Genomic DNA, 17,171 nt, shown 5'->3' with positions numbered 1-17,171 from the left:
TGGTGCCGTGGGGTCCATGCCAGCTAAAGCAGATATGGAAAGATCAGGACTAGCCTACCGAGAAGATGACCTGGGGATGTTCACAGACAGACTGTAACCAAAGCAGCAGAACTTAGGTTCCGAAGCAGCCCATCTTTGTTTACTGAAATGGGATACACAAGCCCCAGCCCATACAGATACGTTTGACTTTTGTCCTCTTTCAGTAGATATAGAGGCCCATACTTACACATCTGGATGCCCAGAGTAGGCATCTACATCTGCATTTAGGCACCAAAAATCAAAGTGGCCTGATTTTCAGAGGCGCTGATCACCCACAACTTCCATTGAAATCACTAACTTCAGACACACGAGTGTCAAAACGTGGTCCAAAGCATACAAGCTTTTCAACATGGCCGCCAAGATTAGACAAGCTAAGCAGGGTCAGCCTAGACCAGCACTTGTATGGGAGACCGCCAAGGAACATGCAGGATGCTACAGAAAGTGGCACTGGTGGTTCAATAGGTGGCACTTTCTCCCTATGAATCCCTGTTGAAGGAACAAGGACATTGGTAAGGAGCAAATTCTCCTTACCTAACTCCCACATTCCCAGTGGTTTCAAGTGGACACAGTATGTTTCTTGACTTTCTGTCCTCATCTCTCGTAGTGTTGCTCTGCATAGCTAAACAAGGCTACATTACACTCCAAAGGGGGCTGTGTACCAATGATGTGATTAGTGACTGTGCTGTGGAGTAACAAGTGTTAGAGAAATGAAACTGGTATTTTTATATTAGCCAAACCTAGAGCAGTATAATGGAAGCTTTCCTTGATGACAAATGAAGTCACAGTATTTCAAGCAAGTGCCATTGTCTTCTGAAGTGTTGAAAGATGGAAGAGTGAATACCAACTCCCTTCTCCAGAGAGACAAGGTGGGTGAGGTAATATCTTATCGGAATAAAACATCTGGTATTCTTATTAGGATTTTATTCTCATTCACTAACAATGTCAGAAAGGGATCTGGTTTCATGTTTTTATCTCTGTCCCTGGGACACAGGTTCAAGTATGTAAACTATCCATCCTGCAAGCGTGAACTCCTGCAGGTGTGTGGGTTGGCCCAATAAAAGGCATTACCTCACCCACCCTGTCTTTCTAATATCCTGGGACCAACATGGCTACAAAAACACTGCATAAGACTCCCTTCTCCCTCAATCTTCAGCATCAGCAGCACATAGTTCTGACAGTGGCAATTTTTCTCTTTGGGTGAAAATGAGCAATAAAACCAGATTAAGTCCATTTTAAGGAGAATCCCTCGCACAGATCGCATAGCAGGAGAAAACACTCCTGGCTGTTTGGGGGTGAATATACAATCTCTGCAGGTATATGATATACTAGGATAGTGTGATGGATGTTACAGGATTTAGAGAAGCTGCTGTAGCTTCTGAGACGCCAAACAATCTGCTTGAGAATCTCAGGCTTTCAATGTGTCTCTTTCTCTTGGATGGGACAATGAATGGGACTATCAGGAACATAAAACAAATCTCAAACAATAAGAAAGGCCAAAGGGCGTGACTATAATCGCTGGCCTTTGGGAAATTTGATTTGTTAGTTGGAACTTCTACATTAACTAATTCTTCTTATGGCAAGCAAATCTGGAACAGTTCTGCTTGCTAAGCAGCCATGTATCCTTAACACCTCACTTGGAGTGTGGCCACTGCACTTATGGGGAGGGGTACAGCAGCAATCTCTTTGAGTAAGGGACTGTTGAGAAATATCCTGAAGAAAGAAGGCAATTAGCAGGCCCTGGAAAAATGGTTTCTTTCCATAAAGTGCCTTTTAAGTATGGCTTTCAAGCCTCTTTAAGGGTTAATGTTTAGCTGTTTACCTAGAGTTGTGGGATGTCAGCTCTTTCTTTTGACTCTTAATGGCTTACAGGTATCAGGAGGTGAAGATTCCTTAAAAGAGATGGTGTCAGGAATGTTTTTTATGCCCACCAGCACCCACACACCTGCAGGAGTTTGTGCTTGCAGGATGGATAGTTTACATACTTGAACCTGTATCCCAGGGACAGAGATATAAACATGAAACCAGATCCCTTTCTGACATTGCTATTGAAGTCTTCTGCAGTACAAAGGGGTTCTTTCTCTCCCCACCCACCTTAAATGTCCACAAATAACTGTTCAGTTCAAGGCAACTCTTCAAACTACTGCTCTAGGAATCAAGGGTACAGGTTTAGGGCCTGATCCTGTGAGGTGCTGAGCACCCTTTTCTCTCACTAACTTCATCTGGACTTGATTTCAGTGGGAGAAAGACTCATCTCCTAATAGCTTCTTTGGAAGCAACGGTGACATGCTTGTATTAGGCAGAGAGATAAGGTGGGTGAGGTAATATCTTTTATTGGGCCAGCTTCTGTTGGTGGAAAGGATGAGCTTTCGAGCTTCAAAGAGGCACCACATTGAAAGGGCAAAAATGTGGTGACTGGGTCAGGTAACAAATTGCCACTATTGTAAACAGACTTCAAAACACAGATCAACCTACTCACATATCAAAGTTGTTTTGACACGGGCATGGGAACAAAAATCTGGGTGCTGAATAAACCTGAACATTGCTCACTTGTGACATTCAAGGGATGAGAAATGCCAGTGTGTCTCGTAATTACACTTGGGTACAAAGAGACATTTCTAACTCAAACCGTCTTGTTCAACTGCTGCCTCATTTTCAGTAACTTCCGAAGAGCGACTTGTGTTGGGAACAGGAACCTCTGAAGACAGAATGTCCATCTCTTTCTCTGCAGCACAGGCACAGCCTGGGCAGAAGGGAGGTATGCTTCTCCCAAGCTGGTCACTGAGATCTTGAGAACAAGGCAGGTTAGCCATTAATCAAGTCAACCCCAACTGATGACAATTCAGGTGCCAACTATGACTCAGATGCCTGTTCACTAGAACCTGGATTCTGACCATACAATTCATTTTACACAAGTCTCCAAGCTGCCACCAGGAAATATCTTCCATCTGCTATCAGTCTGGGTTAGATTTAAATTGGCAACCTACCACGTACCCCACAAAGGGAGAAGTGGCCATGACTTCACAAGGGACTTTGCTATTGCTATGGAGTTTACATAGAAGGTGCTCAGAGATGCGCAGCAGTATAAAACAGATAGATGGAGGGATTAGATAGATAGCTAGATACATCTCCGTAGCTATTAAGGCCTCTTCATTTTATAAAGTTTAGTTTCTTTCCATATTGAAGGGGCAATATATGTTTCTCTCCTGCTAAAGCATGACTCAGAAGGACACTGCACAGTTTTATGCTGGAAGCATGGGGCTTCCCGCATTCCTTTAATAGTAACAAGGCTCTAAAGAGATTCCACAGGCTGCCCACAAGAAAAACTCCCAGGAGTCTGCTGTGGAGGCAGATGCTGCTTCTGGGAGATCATTGCCAATAGGTGGCACCTGGAATGTGTGGATGTTGTCCAACTGAGGCGAGGAGGAGTGGGCTGGTGCAGTGAGGCAATCCGACACCTCACCAATGTATTCCCCTCTCTCGCCCCAGCTACGTTCTCAAAAACAGAGTTTCAAATAATGCCAAGGGATTCTGTCAGACAATTGTGATCATTGGTACCTTGGGCTTTTTATAACTAGAAGGCATGATACAGTGAGGGGAATTAAGCACTGGAACGATTTACTAAGGGCTGTGATGGATTCTCCATCACTGGCAATTTTTAAATCAAGATTGGATGCTCTTCTAAAAGGATATATTCTAGGTCAAACAGGTATTATTTTGGGGAAGTCCAAGGGGCTGTATTATACAGGAGTTCAAACTAGATGACCACAGTGGTTCCTTCACTAAGATTACTGTTCTGATGATATGCCATCTCCCTTTACAAACCCTCTGCACACAGCTTCCCCGTTAAAATGCAGCCATCTCTGGGACAGACTGGAGCAGGGGGCAGGTTGGAATCAGGAAGGACCAAATAGCTGCAGTCACTTGGCTCACCAGCTGCTTAGCTCAGAATAAAGTAGCAGCTCAGGGCTTCTTCCCAGCCTGCATGACAGTGGAGTCACTGTTGGAGATGGGGAGAGTAGGGATAGACAGGGCAGTTCCACGTGACAGGAGGGGAGAAGGTAGGAGTGGACACAAGGGTGGGAGAGGAACAGTTGTGGGGTATTTGCAACACACAGAACTGACATGGAAAATGTTTTCTAATTCTTATTGCCAACATTTCATTTCATCTTATTTCCTTAGAGGACTAAAAAAAGATCCTTTCAGTTTGAACAATCATGCTCTCTGCTGGTGCTTTTTACATGCTCCAGTACTCACAAAGGCTCTGGGTGTTTCTTAATGCCTTCAGAACGCACGGCACTAATGATCTCCCAGACAGCAGCCTCCGAGAGCACCACAATTAGAGGGAAACGAAAGGGTGTACTCGTTGGAGGAATCTGCTCTACAGGAAGCGAGCGACTGTGATTTTTTTTTTTTTTTGCCTTGGTTGTTTTTGCAGCAAAGGTGTTCTGCAGATGCCAGGCTGTCAAGGTGGGAGGGGGGAGTGGAGTGGAGGTGTGAAGGGAAGGCCAAAGGGCAAGGCCAAAGGAAAAACAGAATGTGAAAACTGGCTCCTCAGGAAACGCACGCCAGGCCTGTGAACCCTGCCCTCAGACAGAGGAACAGCTGGTGCAGGTAAAAGAAAACAAGAGATGAGAAAGAGCGAGCAAGTGAGTTGGAGAGAAGAGAGATTGCCTCAACGAGGGAAGTCGTTTTCTCAAATCTCTTCTTGCACTGTCATCTTATTTGGAAAAGGTTGATGGGAAGGAGAAAGGAAGGGATGGGAACTGAAACCTCAAAGAAACAAATGGGCAAAAGACCTTCTGCTTTAAATCAAGGCTGATCAAAACCTTTCTGAAAGCAGGCTGTACAGTTCCGACAGAGAGGATCTAGTCTGCCGTTTTGAGCTGATGCACTTTGCTGCCTCAGGCTAATAACAGGAACTTTTCTTGTGCAGCAAACTATAGTTTTTAGTGTGCAATCCTCTTTCTGAGTTATATATTTCAGTATTTCTACTGCGCCGTGGGACCCTCTCTGAGCCTATTAACCCAATTAGCCACTCAGTAAAGGACTGAAAATGTGAAAGATGTCAGCATTTGGGACTAGTAGCACTTTGTCAGTCTAGAGCACTCTATAAAGAGCTTCCAGCGGCTCTGGTGAAAAGACAGTTAAGCCTCACAACAGGCCTGGGAGGTAGGTCAGTATTAGTCCCATTTTACAGATGGGGAAAACTGAGGTACAGATAACAAAGTGATTTGCTCAGGGTCACACAGAGAATCAGAGCTGAGACTAAAACACTGGTCTCCTGACTCCCAGTCCCATGCTTTTACCAGTAGACCATGCTCCCTCCTTTGGTTACTGGGGTGGGATCCAGTAGAGCAGATGTATCCTTCCATCTAAATTAAACAGTCCCAGATGCCAAAATAAAAGGTAAAGAATGGACCAATGAGAGAACAAGATCCTCCCCATAGCTCATAAGAACAGCCATACTGAGTCAGAGCAAAGGTCCATCTAGCTCAGTATCCTGTCTTCCGACAGTGGAAAATGCCAGGTGCCCCAGAAGGAATGAACAGAACAGGTAATCACCAAGTGATCCATCCCCTGTCGCCTATTCCCAGCTTCAGGCCAACAGAGGCTGGGGATACCATCCCTGCTCATCCTGGCTAATAGGTAGGGCATGATCCTAACACTGTGCAGAATGAAAAGGTTTCTCTACCGCTATATGATGAATAATAAAGGTTGTTGGTTCAGCCCTCACATCTGTCAAAATTACTTCAACTCAAGTGAAGCCCAAGCCAAATAAAACCATAAAGTCGTGAGCCTGCAACCAAAAAATGTGACTTGTGACACTTGTGGACATTCAGAACCTCAGGGCACTTGTCACAAGAAGGGCAGTTTTCAAGGCCAACCTTGACCATAAATGTCAGTTTTGGCCAATGAGCCTTTATGTTGCCTAAAGCGATCAGCATCTAAGGACATCATCCCTCATGCCTGGGACTAAAGACAAACCACCATACTTCTCACTTCTTGAACATCTCCCCACCCCCAGCAGCTGGCAAATCCTTTCCCCCACTCCTCTCCATGTTGGACAAAACTACTGTAGAGAATCCCCTCAAGCAAGGCAGTCCTAAGGCAGAGAGGGTTGCTTGGAGAACCCCTGTTGCTTTGCATCTGATTTCACTCCTAAGTATGATATAAGGATGCTTCTGGAGGGCTATGGCTGTGACCTCCATACAGCTCTTTTTGTCAAGTGCCATTTCATTAAAAAATCAGCCTTTTAACTGTGGACACATTTCAACCTCACCAAATCTGCTAATTATTGACAGTTGGTGAAGAGGAGATTTCACTTGTTCCTCCTGTTAAACTGCATCTAATTAGTAATTACTGGTTCACTGTCATCTTTACTGCAATAATCCCACTGCACATTGGCTCATTAACCTTTTGCTTTTCTAATGCAGCCTGCCAACAAGATGAAGGCTGAAACAGATTGGAAAACAATAGCTCAGTCTTGTATTTTAGATGTTTTTCCTCCTGCCCTGGAGAGCCGAAGGGAAGATTATTTTTAAGAAAAGAATTTCAATTGCAATCAGCCTCATTCTTGGTGATGGTTTGTCCTACATCTAGTCAGCTACTAGAAGTCTTTAAACGGAGCCTGTGATGGGGCCTGGGTCTCTCTGTCACTGAGATGCTTCAGCCCTTGTAACCAGAGCCCCGTGCGCTACACAGCATGCTGGACCTGGGTTTGGCAGCAAGATTCCTGGACTCTGCAGGTGCAGCAGACTGGAAATTGTGCAGCAGTTTCTTTTCAATAGAAAATGTAGGGTTTGAGTTAATTAAATATGCACGTGAACAATGAACTCAGTAGGGTAGCCCCTGGCTTACTTATTGGGATGCTGAATTCAATTGATTTTATGCAATTCCCATTTTCAGTGTTGGATATGTTGCAGATGTTTGTACAGGCAACGCATACCTGCACTGGAGGGACAGTCAGTGATTATGCTGTAGGTAACAGCAGCTGGGCAGGAGATGCAGCAAGAGTCATGGGAAGCAGTTTGAGACAGTGAGCTAAGAATATTAACTGGGTATTTCTGCTAAAGCGATCTGCAGTGAAATACCTAATGCTGCAATTAGGTTTCAGAGTCAACACCCTCTTGAGATTAATGGGATAATTCCCACCATATTCCCATAATGTTTTAGACTTGCTGCAGACCCACGGAGATATCACTGCATTGGTTTACACTTTGTGTCTGTTTTCAGGGTTATCTTCACAATCATAAGGGCAAAAAAAAAGAAAAGAAAAGAAAAGAAAATTGAGCTTCTGGAGCACAGGTCTGCAGTATGAAGTGAATCAGAGCACACCTGGGGCTCTGCCCTTGATTAGATATGAGTCCAAGACAATTTTGATGCACTAAATTTCCCAAAGCTTGGTTGATCAACTCAAGGGTTACTATTCTAATGTCTATGTAGACAGTTTTAAGGCCAGATTCTGATTTCACTTACACTGGCTTTTAACTCCACTGACTCTGAGGCAGCTATGTTGGTGTAAATGAAAGCAGAATCATATCTTACAACTTAAAAAAGCTAGCCAAATGGCCTGCTTCATTAATCTTCAGAATGTGGCAAAACTCACCATTTTTCTCAGGCCTATGGGGAGCAAGCAGTTAGACAGGATGGGGAAGTAGAGGATTGATGATAGGAATTGCTATTAAGGTCTCTGGCTTTTGCATAGGTTGCTGGGGCACCCCTTTAAATCCGTTACAGGGCTTTAACTCTGTGCAGTACTGTTTCTTGTACGTTTTGTCAAGAAACAATGGGAGCTCAACACAATCAAAATAAATACATTAAACAAACTAGGCTCCCCACTTTGGTCCACTAAACTAAATTGAGAACAAAAAGCCATTGAAGCTCCTAAGCTGAGAGAGAGCTTAATAGTGAATCAGATTTAATCACCGACATCAGCAGGGTAGTACATGCAAATATACTGTTATTTTAAATGGTCCTTCTTTGGAGCAGAATACTCTGGTTACACTCCATTTGCTCCACGGACATAGCTTGTTACAACTGGACTGCCTCTAATGTCCGATCTATAGCTGCTTTAAACCTACTACCTCCACAAACAAAACAAATACTTGTAGCACTGGGCATGGAGTTCGTATCCAGCCACGCAGGAAGGTCTGCTAGCATAGCCGGGAGAGGAAGCAGGTGTGGCAGATTTCCTGGGCCACTAGTGCACACACATAAGTCAAACACATCACACGCTCAGATCCTGAATTGAGACTCAGGATTGATGGGCTGTGACAGGACCCCTAGCCAAGTCTGGGAAGAACTGGCTCTAAAGAGATTATGGTTTTAGAGAACTGACCTACTCCATTCACTTCCTAGGTGCTGAACGTTTCCAAAGCTCATCAGCCATTCAACAGATCAGAATCAGATTCCGCAGGACTGGAGATTTACACACACCCTTCAGTAAAAGGAAACACTTTGTAAAAGACTGGGAGTTTGATAAGACTGAATATAAAAATGCTTGATACCTCAAAGTTCCCACAGCAAGACCTGAATTCTCTTGAAGCTGAAGGACCAGAGCTGAGAACCCAGTGGATAATGAGCAATACACTACTGGCTGTAATGGCTTCCCTTCACTGACACAATGTGTGGGCAGAGAGCACATCACTCTGTTTTAGTGGCTAATCAGCTCTGATTCATGTTTACACTGTAGATAACACTTTTTTTGCTTCTAGAAGGTCACTTTCAATTAATCTTTGTACCATTTTAAAAGTCCCCATTGTTTGCAATTGTAATAGTCTTTGATACAAGATAGACATTAATTTTCTCTGTAATTTAAACAGAGCTGGGATTGATATAGCCATTAACATCAATATAATCTGTCAGACCAAAATATCAATAATAGCACCCAAAGAGCTCAAAGTGCCTTACAGACGTCCGCAAGCACTGTTAGACTCGTTTTTCAGTTAGGAAAACTAAGGCACAGACCTTTTTCTCTTTTCTTAAGGCCCAAACCTTCACAGAGGGCATATAATTTTGGATGCTTCAACTTTTGGATAACAAACTTTAGATACCTGTGCTTTGATTGGGTGCTCATCACCTCTGGAAATCAGGCCTTAGGTGCCTTAAGATGGAGACCCAAACAATGAGTCACCCAAAATTAGTTGACATTTTTGAAAATTTAAGCCTTAATGACTATCCCAAGGAATTTAGGCCCAAGGAATTTCAATGGCAGTTGTGATTGGACCCCAGTTCTGGTTTTACTTGAATAGTTTCCGCTACAAAACAGTTAAGTATCCCATTTTCTTTTGACTGGCATTTTGGTGACCCCGTAAGCAAGAGAACATCAAACTGGCTTTGAAGTGTGGCTTTTGCCTGAAAAATGAAATCTAACACAATCTAACACATTCTTGTTGTTAGGCAGCAACAATGTGCACTGTGCTGCACAAGACACAGAGCAAAGGCAGTTCCTGCCCTAAAGATACAATCTAGAGATGAAATGGAGAAGGTGGAATACTCAGAGAAGCTGCAAGAACACGTATCTGCTCCTTGTGTGTCTTCGGTCACAGAGGCTTGCTTTATAGACACAAACAAATGTTCACTACATGAATATGCTGGAGACAACACAGACATGGGAGAGTGAGCAGGACTGTGTTCTTCCTGATGCACCAGAAGCAAAAGAGGCAGCTCAGTTCTGACCACATTATCTTTACTATGGATGCTAATGAAAGAGAATGAACCCAGCTTGACTCTCAGAGCCAAGGGTGAGCTGTCAGGGCCATCAGGTAGAAACACAAACATTGTGTGACTTGTGAACGGAGCACATTTGACCTAGAATCACTGAAAGAGAATAACTATGGAGGGCCACAATGTCGTCTTTAAAGCGTTACTCTTGACTACAGCTGCTACCCTTTAAGTACAAGCAGAGAGGATTCTTTCCAAGTACATTTTTTCAAACGCCTCATTTAAACGTTTTGTGTCCTTGCTCCTCCCTGCAATTAATATGTGTTAAAACTGATTACTGCACAGCCTAAGAGAATCCTCAAGACAGAAGTGGGTGAACCAATTAACTCCTATGGGAGAAAAAAAGGATGGGAGGGGAAGGGAGGCCAAACAGGAATGGTACCGTGTGTCATATTTAAACCGTATATTTCTTGCATGGAACATAGGACTTTCTACTCAGTTCATCACTGGTTAACTTCAGCCTTCACTTAATTTGATCCAAACCTCAGGAATCAAATCCTTTGTAATAAATATAACAAAATCACAACCCCTTTTTTTGATCACCCAGGGCAGGTATTGTTGTATGATCCAATCACCAGCTAAAGGAAAGGAAAACCCACATGACAATAAAAGATGAACATGGTTCTCTGTATGCATCCAGCCATTGTTACTGACAATGCAAGCACTGCCATGTGCTGAGCAAGCTGTGATGTGCACGCCAGAGGCCATAAAGATAACAAGACCAAGCACATATTTAAGTCAAGGAGACAACAGCTGGCGGCCAAAGAACAAGAAGGCCTGGTAGCAATCAAACATTCAACAGAGCAATCCATTTTTGTGATTCACTGTGTTCTCCACATACCAAACCCACACCTGCACATATGCCCTCTCTCGCTAAACTGCCAAGTCAACTTGCCCTCTGTATGCGTAGGCTAGAAACAACCAACCTTCCCAATGACTCTTCTGGCTGGTGGCTTCTCCAAAAGCCTTAGCCTGCGTGAGGTTTTAGATCCTGTTGGCTGCTGCGGTTGTGATCACCTGATAAAATCTCACCACCATTAGCTGGGGGGGCAAACAAGCTGCCACGTTGCGGTGACTTCAATGGAGCTACTACTCCTCTGCTTTGCGCTGCACAGTGTAATACAGACTAGACGTGCACTGACCTCCGACATCTGTGGAAAGAGACTGATGGCCAAGGGAAGAGCCAGGCCAAAGGCCGCGAGGCACACAAGGCCTTGCACTGGGAGAACCATCCGGGGACGGGATCGCAGGAGAGACGTTCTGTAAAGAGGAACAAGGCTTTGTTAGTTCGGCAGACACACCAGGTTACCCCGTGTCATCATCCAAACAAGCTCTGCTGCTTTGTTAGTGCTGCAGAAGGAGCGGTGGAGCAGTCTGTCTGTGACTGACTCCAAATCCCACCTCGAGATCTGACCGTCTCCCTGGCTCAGGACTTCCTGGCAAAACATTCATGAGAAAGGACCAGGTCTCTGGCCCTTACTCACGTGAAGTGGTACCCTGCTCTGGGAGTGGTCCTAATGAGATCAATGGGACTCACTCACAAAGGACAATGCTACTCCTGGTGAGTACGAGCACCATAATCTGCCCCACAGGGAGTTATGCACACACAAGGGACCAGTCCTGCAGGCCTGAGTAGTTCCATTAAAATGAACTGGCTGAACTCAGAGGTGATGTGCCTAGGCTGGTGTAGGCTGGACCCGCTGGATCCAATTGCATACCGAGCCCCTTGGGGACCCAGCACACAAAGCTGTAGCCCTGTCTGGGCTAGCAGGGGGTTGCTGTGGCCCCATAACTGAAGGAATTTCTGTAAGTTGATGCAGCCTTGCAACTCATAACCTGGAGCTCTCAAAATAGCCATAGTGCCATCTGCTATGACCCCAGCCATACCATGCCCTCCCCCACCCCGTTCCCAGCCTCAGCTTGGCATGCCCTCCACAGGGGGGTGTTTGCAGCTGCCTTACACAGTGCCTGCACCAGGGAATTCTCCCGTAGCCAGCTAAGGGAAATCAACACAAGGATGAGTCCCTCCCCCTTACTCCAACTGAGAGTTCCTTATATACACTTACCAGTGTGTAACTTATGCACATAGCAGCTGAAAAAAATGTGCAAGTTGAAATATGGTGGGGCTCCTTTGATGTAAACCCTCTTGTTGGTTGCTTTTCTTACTGCTCTGTGCAAGATACACCAACTTAGAGGGCCAAATACCATAGCTTTTCCTACCCTCAAGCTATTATTGACTATCTGTATTACAGCAGGTGCTAGAAGCCCACGTCCTACCTTCACCGTAGAATTAACTCGGGTGATCAGCACCTGCATCTGAGCACCTAGGTTAGCTTAGCCTGGATGTGAGCTGCCACCTTGCCAAGCCATAATACCTGAGTTACTGTATCCTCACTGGTACGTGTCACTAGGACTTCTGGGGACAGAACCCATGGTTCTTTGCGCTGCAGTAAGCTGAACCAATCTATAATTCTTTCCCTATGAGTTGTGGGAGAACTTGTCAGTCCTTCTGAGCACAAGGGGGGGTAATTGTGGGCAGGCACCGGAGGACAATCAGCACTCAAGCCTGCATCCTCACTCCAAAGCGGGTGGGTTACCAGCATGAATGAAAGCAGAACTCGGGCTCTAACTCTCAGACTCAGCTGGGCCAGCTAGCCTGGGTTTGAAGCACTGCCAAACTCAGGTGAAAGGGCTTTGTATGTGGACAGGACAGGGGTTAGGGACAAGACCCGAGCACGAGCCTGAGTGAACTTTGCAGTGAAGACAGACCCTGCCCCAAAGAGCGTACTATCTGAACTGCAAGACAGACCGAGGATGGGAGGGGAAATAAGGCCTGGAGAAGGGAAGGGACTTGCCCCAGGACACCCAGTAGATCAGTAGCTGTGTAGAGAACAGAACCCTGTTCTCTTGAGTGCCTTTCCTACCCTTCATTTAAATCATCACTCAGGGCTTTTCACATTTCTTCTTTCCATTTGTCTCTCTGATCAGCCTGACTGTGCACAAGACAGCACTGTAAGGTCACAAACGGCATGAAGTGAAGCAGCTCTCTACATCGAGAGAAGTGGCTAGCCGAGCACCTGAGGTGCTCTCAGTCTCACCGACGGTGGCAGCTGAGAGCTGCATTTGTATTTTTCCTTTGAGCAAAGCTTGGGAATAAAAATAGGGCCAGACCCTGAACTGGTGTAAATCAACCATAGCTTCTTTCTCCTCCAGAGTCATAACTCCTCACTAATGGTGAGTGGAGACAACACTGCTCTACATTAAGTGTGCACACTGTAAGCTGGGTCCGTGTTATCCCATATTCATCTGTTCTGTGATCAGTAGCCTGGAAAAGGATTTAAGCGCAATCCTCGTAGCCTATGTTCAGGCAGAATTCCTGTTGAAGGCAACAGGAGTTGTGTTTGCGTAAGAGGTTCAGGATCAGGCCTTTAATTATATTATAACAAAATTCTAAGATTATTCTACAGGAAAACGAGCCTTCAAGAATTGCCAGCAATGAAAAGTGGATAACTGGTCCCCTCTCTCTGGGAGAGAGGAGATTGCTGGAACTGATGCATTCAACTTGTGCTTAAAATGTCATGATCCATTAGAGCCCTTACTGAGAAACTTGCAGAGACTGGTCTCTTTCTGGCTTCCCTGGAGCACAGTTTAGAACCCAGACATCATTGCTTACACCACCCTGGCGCTTTAATTTGGAAGCTGCCCCCTTTTTAATTATTGCCTGGTTGGGGTCCTTATAATCACCCAAGTCAAAACTAAACCAATTTAAAATGATCACTGGTACAGCTCCCAGGTGCGACTTCCAGGAGTGTTTTAAACTCAGGCCAGTTCAAATTACTATGGCTATAACCTCCTAATTAAGAAGAGTTATGGCCTGATTTAAAGAAAAAAAAACTAATTAACACATGAAGTGTAATGTCTTAATTGGGACTTGGATTCTAAAATTTGTGAAGTTCAGGATAAATGATTCATAATTAGTGGAGAAGGATCACTTTTCTTCTGCCCTAAGGATCTTTGTCCTCAAATCAGTTTTCAAAATAACATTTAGCTCAATATTGTCTTCTGGATTTTGCAGAGAGGGAATTGGAATGCTGTCTAATATCCCAACAACTGGCTCCCCCACAACTAAAATCTATATCTGATTTCAATTGCTAGATGTTCCACAACCTCCTGTTTGCAAAGCAATCATCTCATAGTAGCAAAAAGAATAAATTCACTCTTTGTTAAATAGTGAACTAGTTTATTTCCCGTTAAATAAATTGGGAGCCTTGCTCAGCTGTTAAGAGTACAGAACTGGAAGTTAAGACTCCTTGGTCCTATTAACAGCTCTGTCACTGAGACTATGGCCCGTCGACTCTGCTTCCGCCTCTCGCCATGGTGGAGTACAGGAGTCGATGGCAGAGCGATCGGGGATCGATTTATCGCTTCTACGCTAGACGTGATAAATTGATCCCCGATAGATCGATCACTACCCACCGATCCGGCAGGTAGTGTAGACGTACGCTATGTCTACACTTAAAATGATACAGCGGCACTGCTGCACTGCGTCAGCATAGATGCTTCAGCAACAGGAGGGGTTAGCCCGCTGCTGTAGTTAATCCACCTCCCTAAGAGGCAGTAGCTAGGGCCAAAGGTGCTGGAACTAGGGGTGTGGGGGGGTTTTGCTGCACCCCCTGGTTTGAAGTAGTAATAACCCAAATACGTGGTTTCTGCCTTCAGCACCCCCACTACAAAAGTTGCTCCAGCACCACTGGCTATATCGACAGAAGAATTCTTCTATCTACATCGGGGGTTAGATCGGCCTTTAACTACACCCCGGAGAGATGTACCAAAGCCATTGTAATTTTTCAGTGTAGATCAGCCCTGATGTGCTTCAGGCCAGATTGCGATGATCATACTTCCAGAGAACGAACAGTACCTTGCACTATCAGTAGTTCCATTAAAATCAACAAGGCTACTTGTGGAGTCTGATACGACTCAGTGCAAATAGGGATATCCCACTTGAGCCCTCTGTGATTCAAAATGGATCAGATCAGCACAAATTTTCCAAAGTGGCCTCTAATTCTGATTTGCTCCAATTTTTGGGTGCTCAGCTTTGGATGCATTGAGCCCAATACATTGCTACTGGCATCTTGCACTGTCGTTTACACCAGTGGAAAATGAGTGCAAAACACTAGCAAATCAGAACAGTAGGATTTTATACCCACTTTGCAGTGGGGCAAACAATTCTCAAGGCAATTCCATGGTGAATCAGACCCAGCGTTCCTAAACCTGGGAACCGAAACACAAGGTACCTAGAATTAGAAGCCACCTTTGAAAATGTGGGCCTTGCCTTTTCTGTTCCTCTGCCTGGGCTCTGGCAAAATGATCATATTTACATCCTATTTCTGAGGCACACATAGCAGCGCTGCTTGCCTCATACTCGACTGCGAAGCACAATTAACATTTGCAAATTGATCTTTGGATGAAAGACACTATGTATGTGCAAAGTATTTCTCCTCCTGCCACTGCCACCACTTTTCTCCTTCTGTCTGTCTCTCTCCCTCTCTTTTTAAGCTTTGTCTGTCTACTCCCCCTCAAAATGCCCTCGTGCCTACTTTTTTGGCATCTTGCTGCTGATGCACAGCGGATACAAGCAAGCCAATGACATCATGAGGAGCTTCAGGCTCACTGAGCCCAGATATAAATTATTATTCTGAGATAGATGTATTTAAAACAGAAAGACCTTAAAGATCCCACACATATATGTACATATATATGTGTGTACATGTGTGTGTATCAACTTACGCAGACAGTACATCTGCTCCACAGACACAGTGTGTTGTAGATCTTGTAAATACACCTTCATTCAACTTTCATCACATTGTTCATTAGTGATTTAAATTTTGCATAATTTGGCAGCTGCCTCTGGTGTTTTTCAGGAGGTACTGTAATTTATTCCATATGGAAGTCACTTGGTGTACTAAAAAGGAGTTATCAAGTTCAGTGAACCAGAGCTGTATTTGCCTAGAAGAAGGTGTTAGATGCTAAACTAAATATGACAGGAGTTAACTGAAATCTCCCGACTGACAGATTCTGTGGGTTCTGTCGTGTTTAATATAAACAGGATCATAGCTAATACGTACATTATGCGAGACTGAGAATTACAATGGGGCAGGAACATTAATCTTATTTCTTGTGGGTCAAAGCTCTGAGTATCCTGAGGCACATCCCAGGCAGGAGAGGGCTACTCAAAGCCCCTTGTTAAAACTGCACCTCCAAAAAAAAGGAATGTATGGGGTGATTTTCCTGTCCTTGATGGAACTGTCCCATATCAGGATCCTGCTAATCCACCCCTGCCACAAGCAATTTATCCCTAGGGATCAGAAAAATCTACCTGATGAACACATTTATTTTGCCAGCTGGATGGCCTCTATTTTTAAAATCAGTTCCCAGGGGAAGCTTCTCCCAGATGCCCTACAAGCCATCCCTACCCCTCTGTTGAGGGTCACCCAAGAGAATGCTGTGCTTCGGTTGCGATAAGGCAGCTGTGAGGAGAGCCAGGGACTCCAGGATTTTCCTCTTAAAAGGAAAAACAGCTTTGACTTATGACATGTGGGAGCCCCAGTATGGCATGGATGCATGTGGCTGTGATGCTGTCAGCTGAGCCATTTCACCACACGCCTGGAGACCTGTCATGTTAAAATCTGGGCTAGAAGGGTGGTTAAGAGAGAGAAGAAACTCTCATCTTAAGGGCGGTAAAACTTTGAAGCTGTCTACGCGTTTACCTTAGCCCCTGCACTCTGCCGACATTACCAGCCTCATCGGACCACTGGCCAGTTCCATACCCAGTGGCCCACTGTGCACGGTATGACCTCCTGGAGCTTACCTACAGGGCCTCAACCCTGCCTGCATGTAAGTCCCTCTTGAAGACCCTGGGCAACCTACAGTGAACTGAGCTGTCTTGTACATAAATTGCCTGTTGCTGTTCCCTCTTTCCCTCACCTCTATCTACGTGTCTGGCTGTCCTTCAACTGGGAGCTCCTTGGGACAGGGACCAATCTTGGAAAGTGTTTGGAAAGGTCTGGACACTACCAAAAATAAATTATTGTGAAGGCACTCTGCTGGTGCCTTGCCCAGTCAGCGGCTTGAGACGATTTTACACTATGCATAAATGGTGCTCAACTGTTTTTCTTGCAGAACTGAGGATATTTTGATTAAAACAATATTACCAGTGTCTTGAGCTTTATGACCTTTGCCTTCTGGACTACAGCAAGGTGACATATCTGGGCATGAAGCCTTCAGCCCTCAGCAAACTCCAACTGGTACAGAACACGGCAGCAGATCTCCTGAGCAACGTGAGCACATCACACCTGTCCTCCACTCCCTGCACTACCAAACTAAGTTAAAGGTCTCAATCCTTATCTTCA

The 17,171-nt window shown here is 44.9% G+C and overlaps 1 protein-coding gene across 5 annotated transcripts in view; it reads right to left on the bottom strand.

Annotated features, from left to right (window-relative positions):
• Positions 1-17,171, bottom strand: part of SFXN5 (sideroflexin 5) — a 176,150-nt gene that overhangs the window by 25,738 nt on the left and 133,241 nt on the right. For all 5 annotated transcript variants that reach the window (XM_050943416.1, XM_050943415.1, XM_050943417.1 and 2 more), the window contains one exon: positions 10,905-11,022. In XM_050943416.1, coding sequence (XP_050799373.1) covers positions 10,905-11,022 — 118 coding nt within the window. The remainder of the gene's footprint in view (positions 1-10,904; positions 11,023-17,171) is intronic.

The sequence above is a fragment of the Gopherus flavomarginatus genome, chromosome 3 (genome assembly GCF_025201925.1).
Source record: "Gopherus flavomarginatus isolate rGopFla2 chromosome 3, rGopFla2.mat.asm, whole genome shotgun sequence".
In the NCBI taxonomy this organism is placed as follows: domain Eukaryota; kingdom Metazoa; phylum Chordata; order Testudines; family Testudinidae; genus Gopherus; species Gopherus flavomarginatus.
Note: the sequence above shows the minus strand (reverse complement) of the source record. Positions and strands in the feature narration are given on the sequence as shown.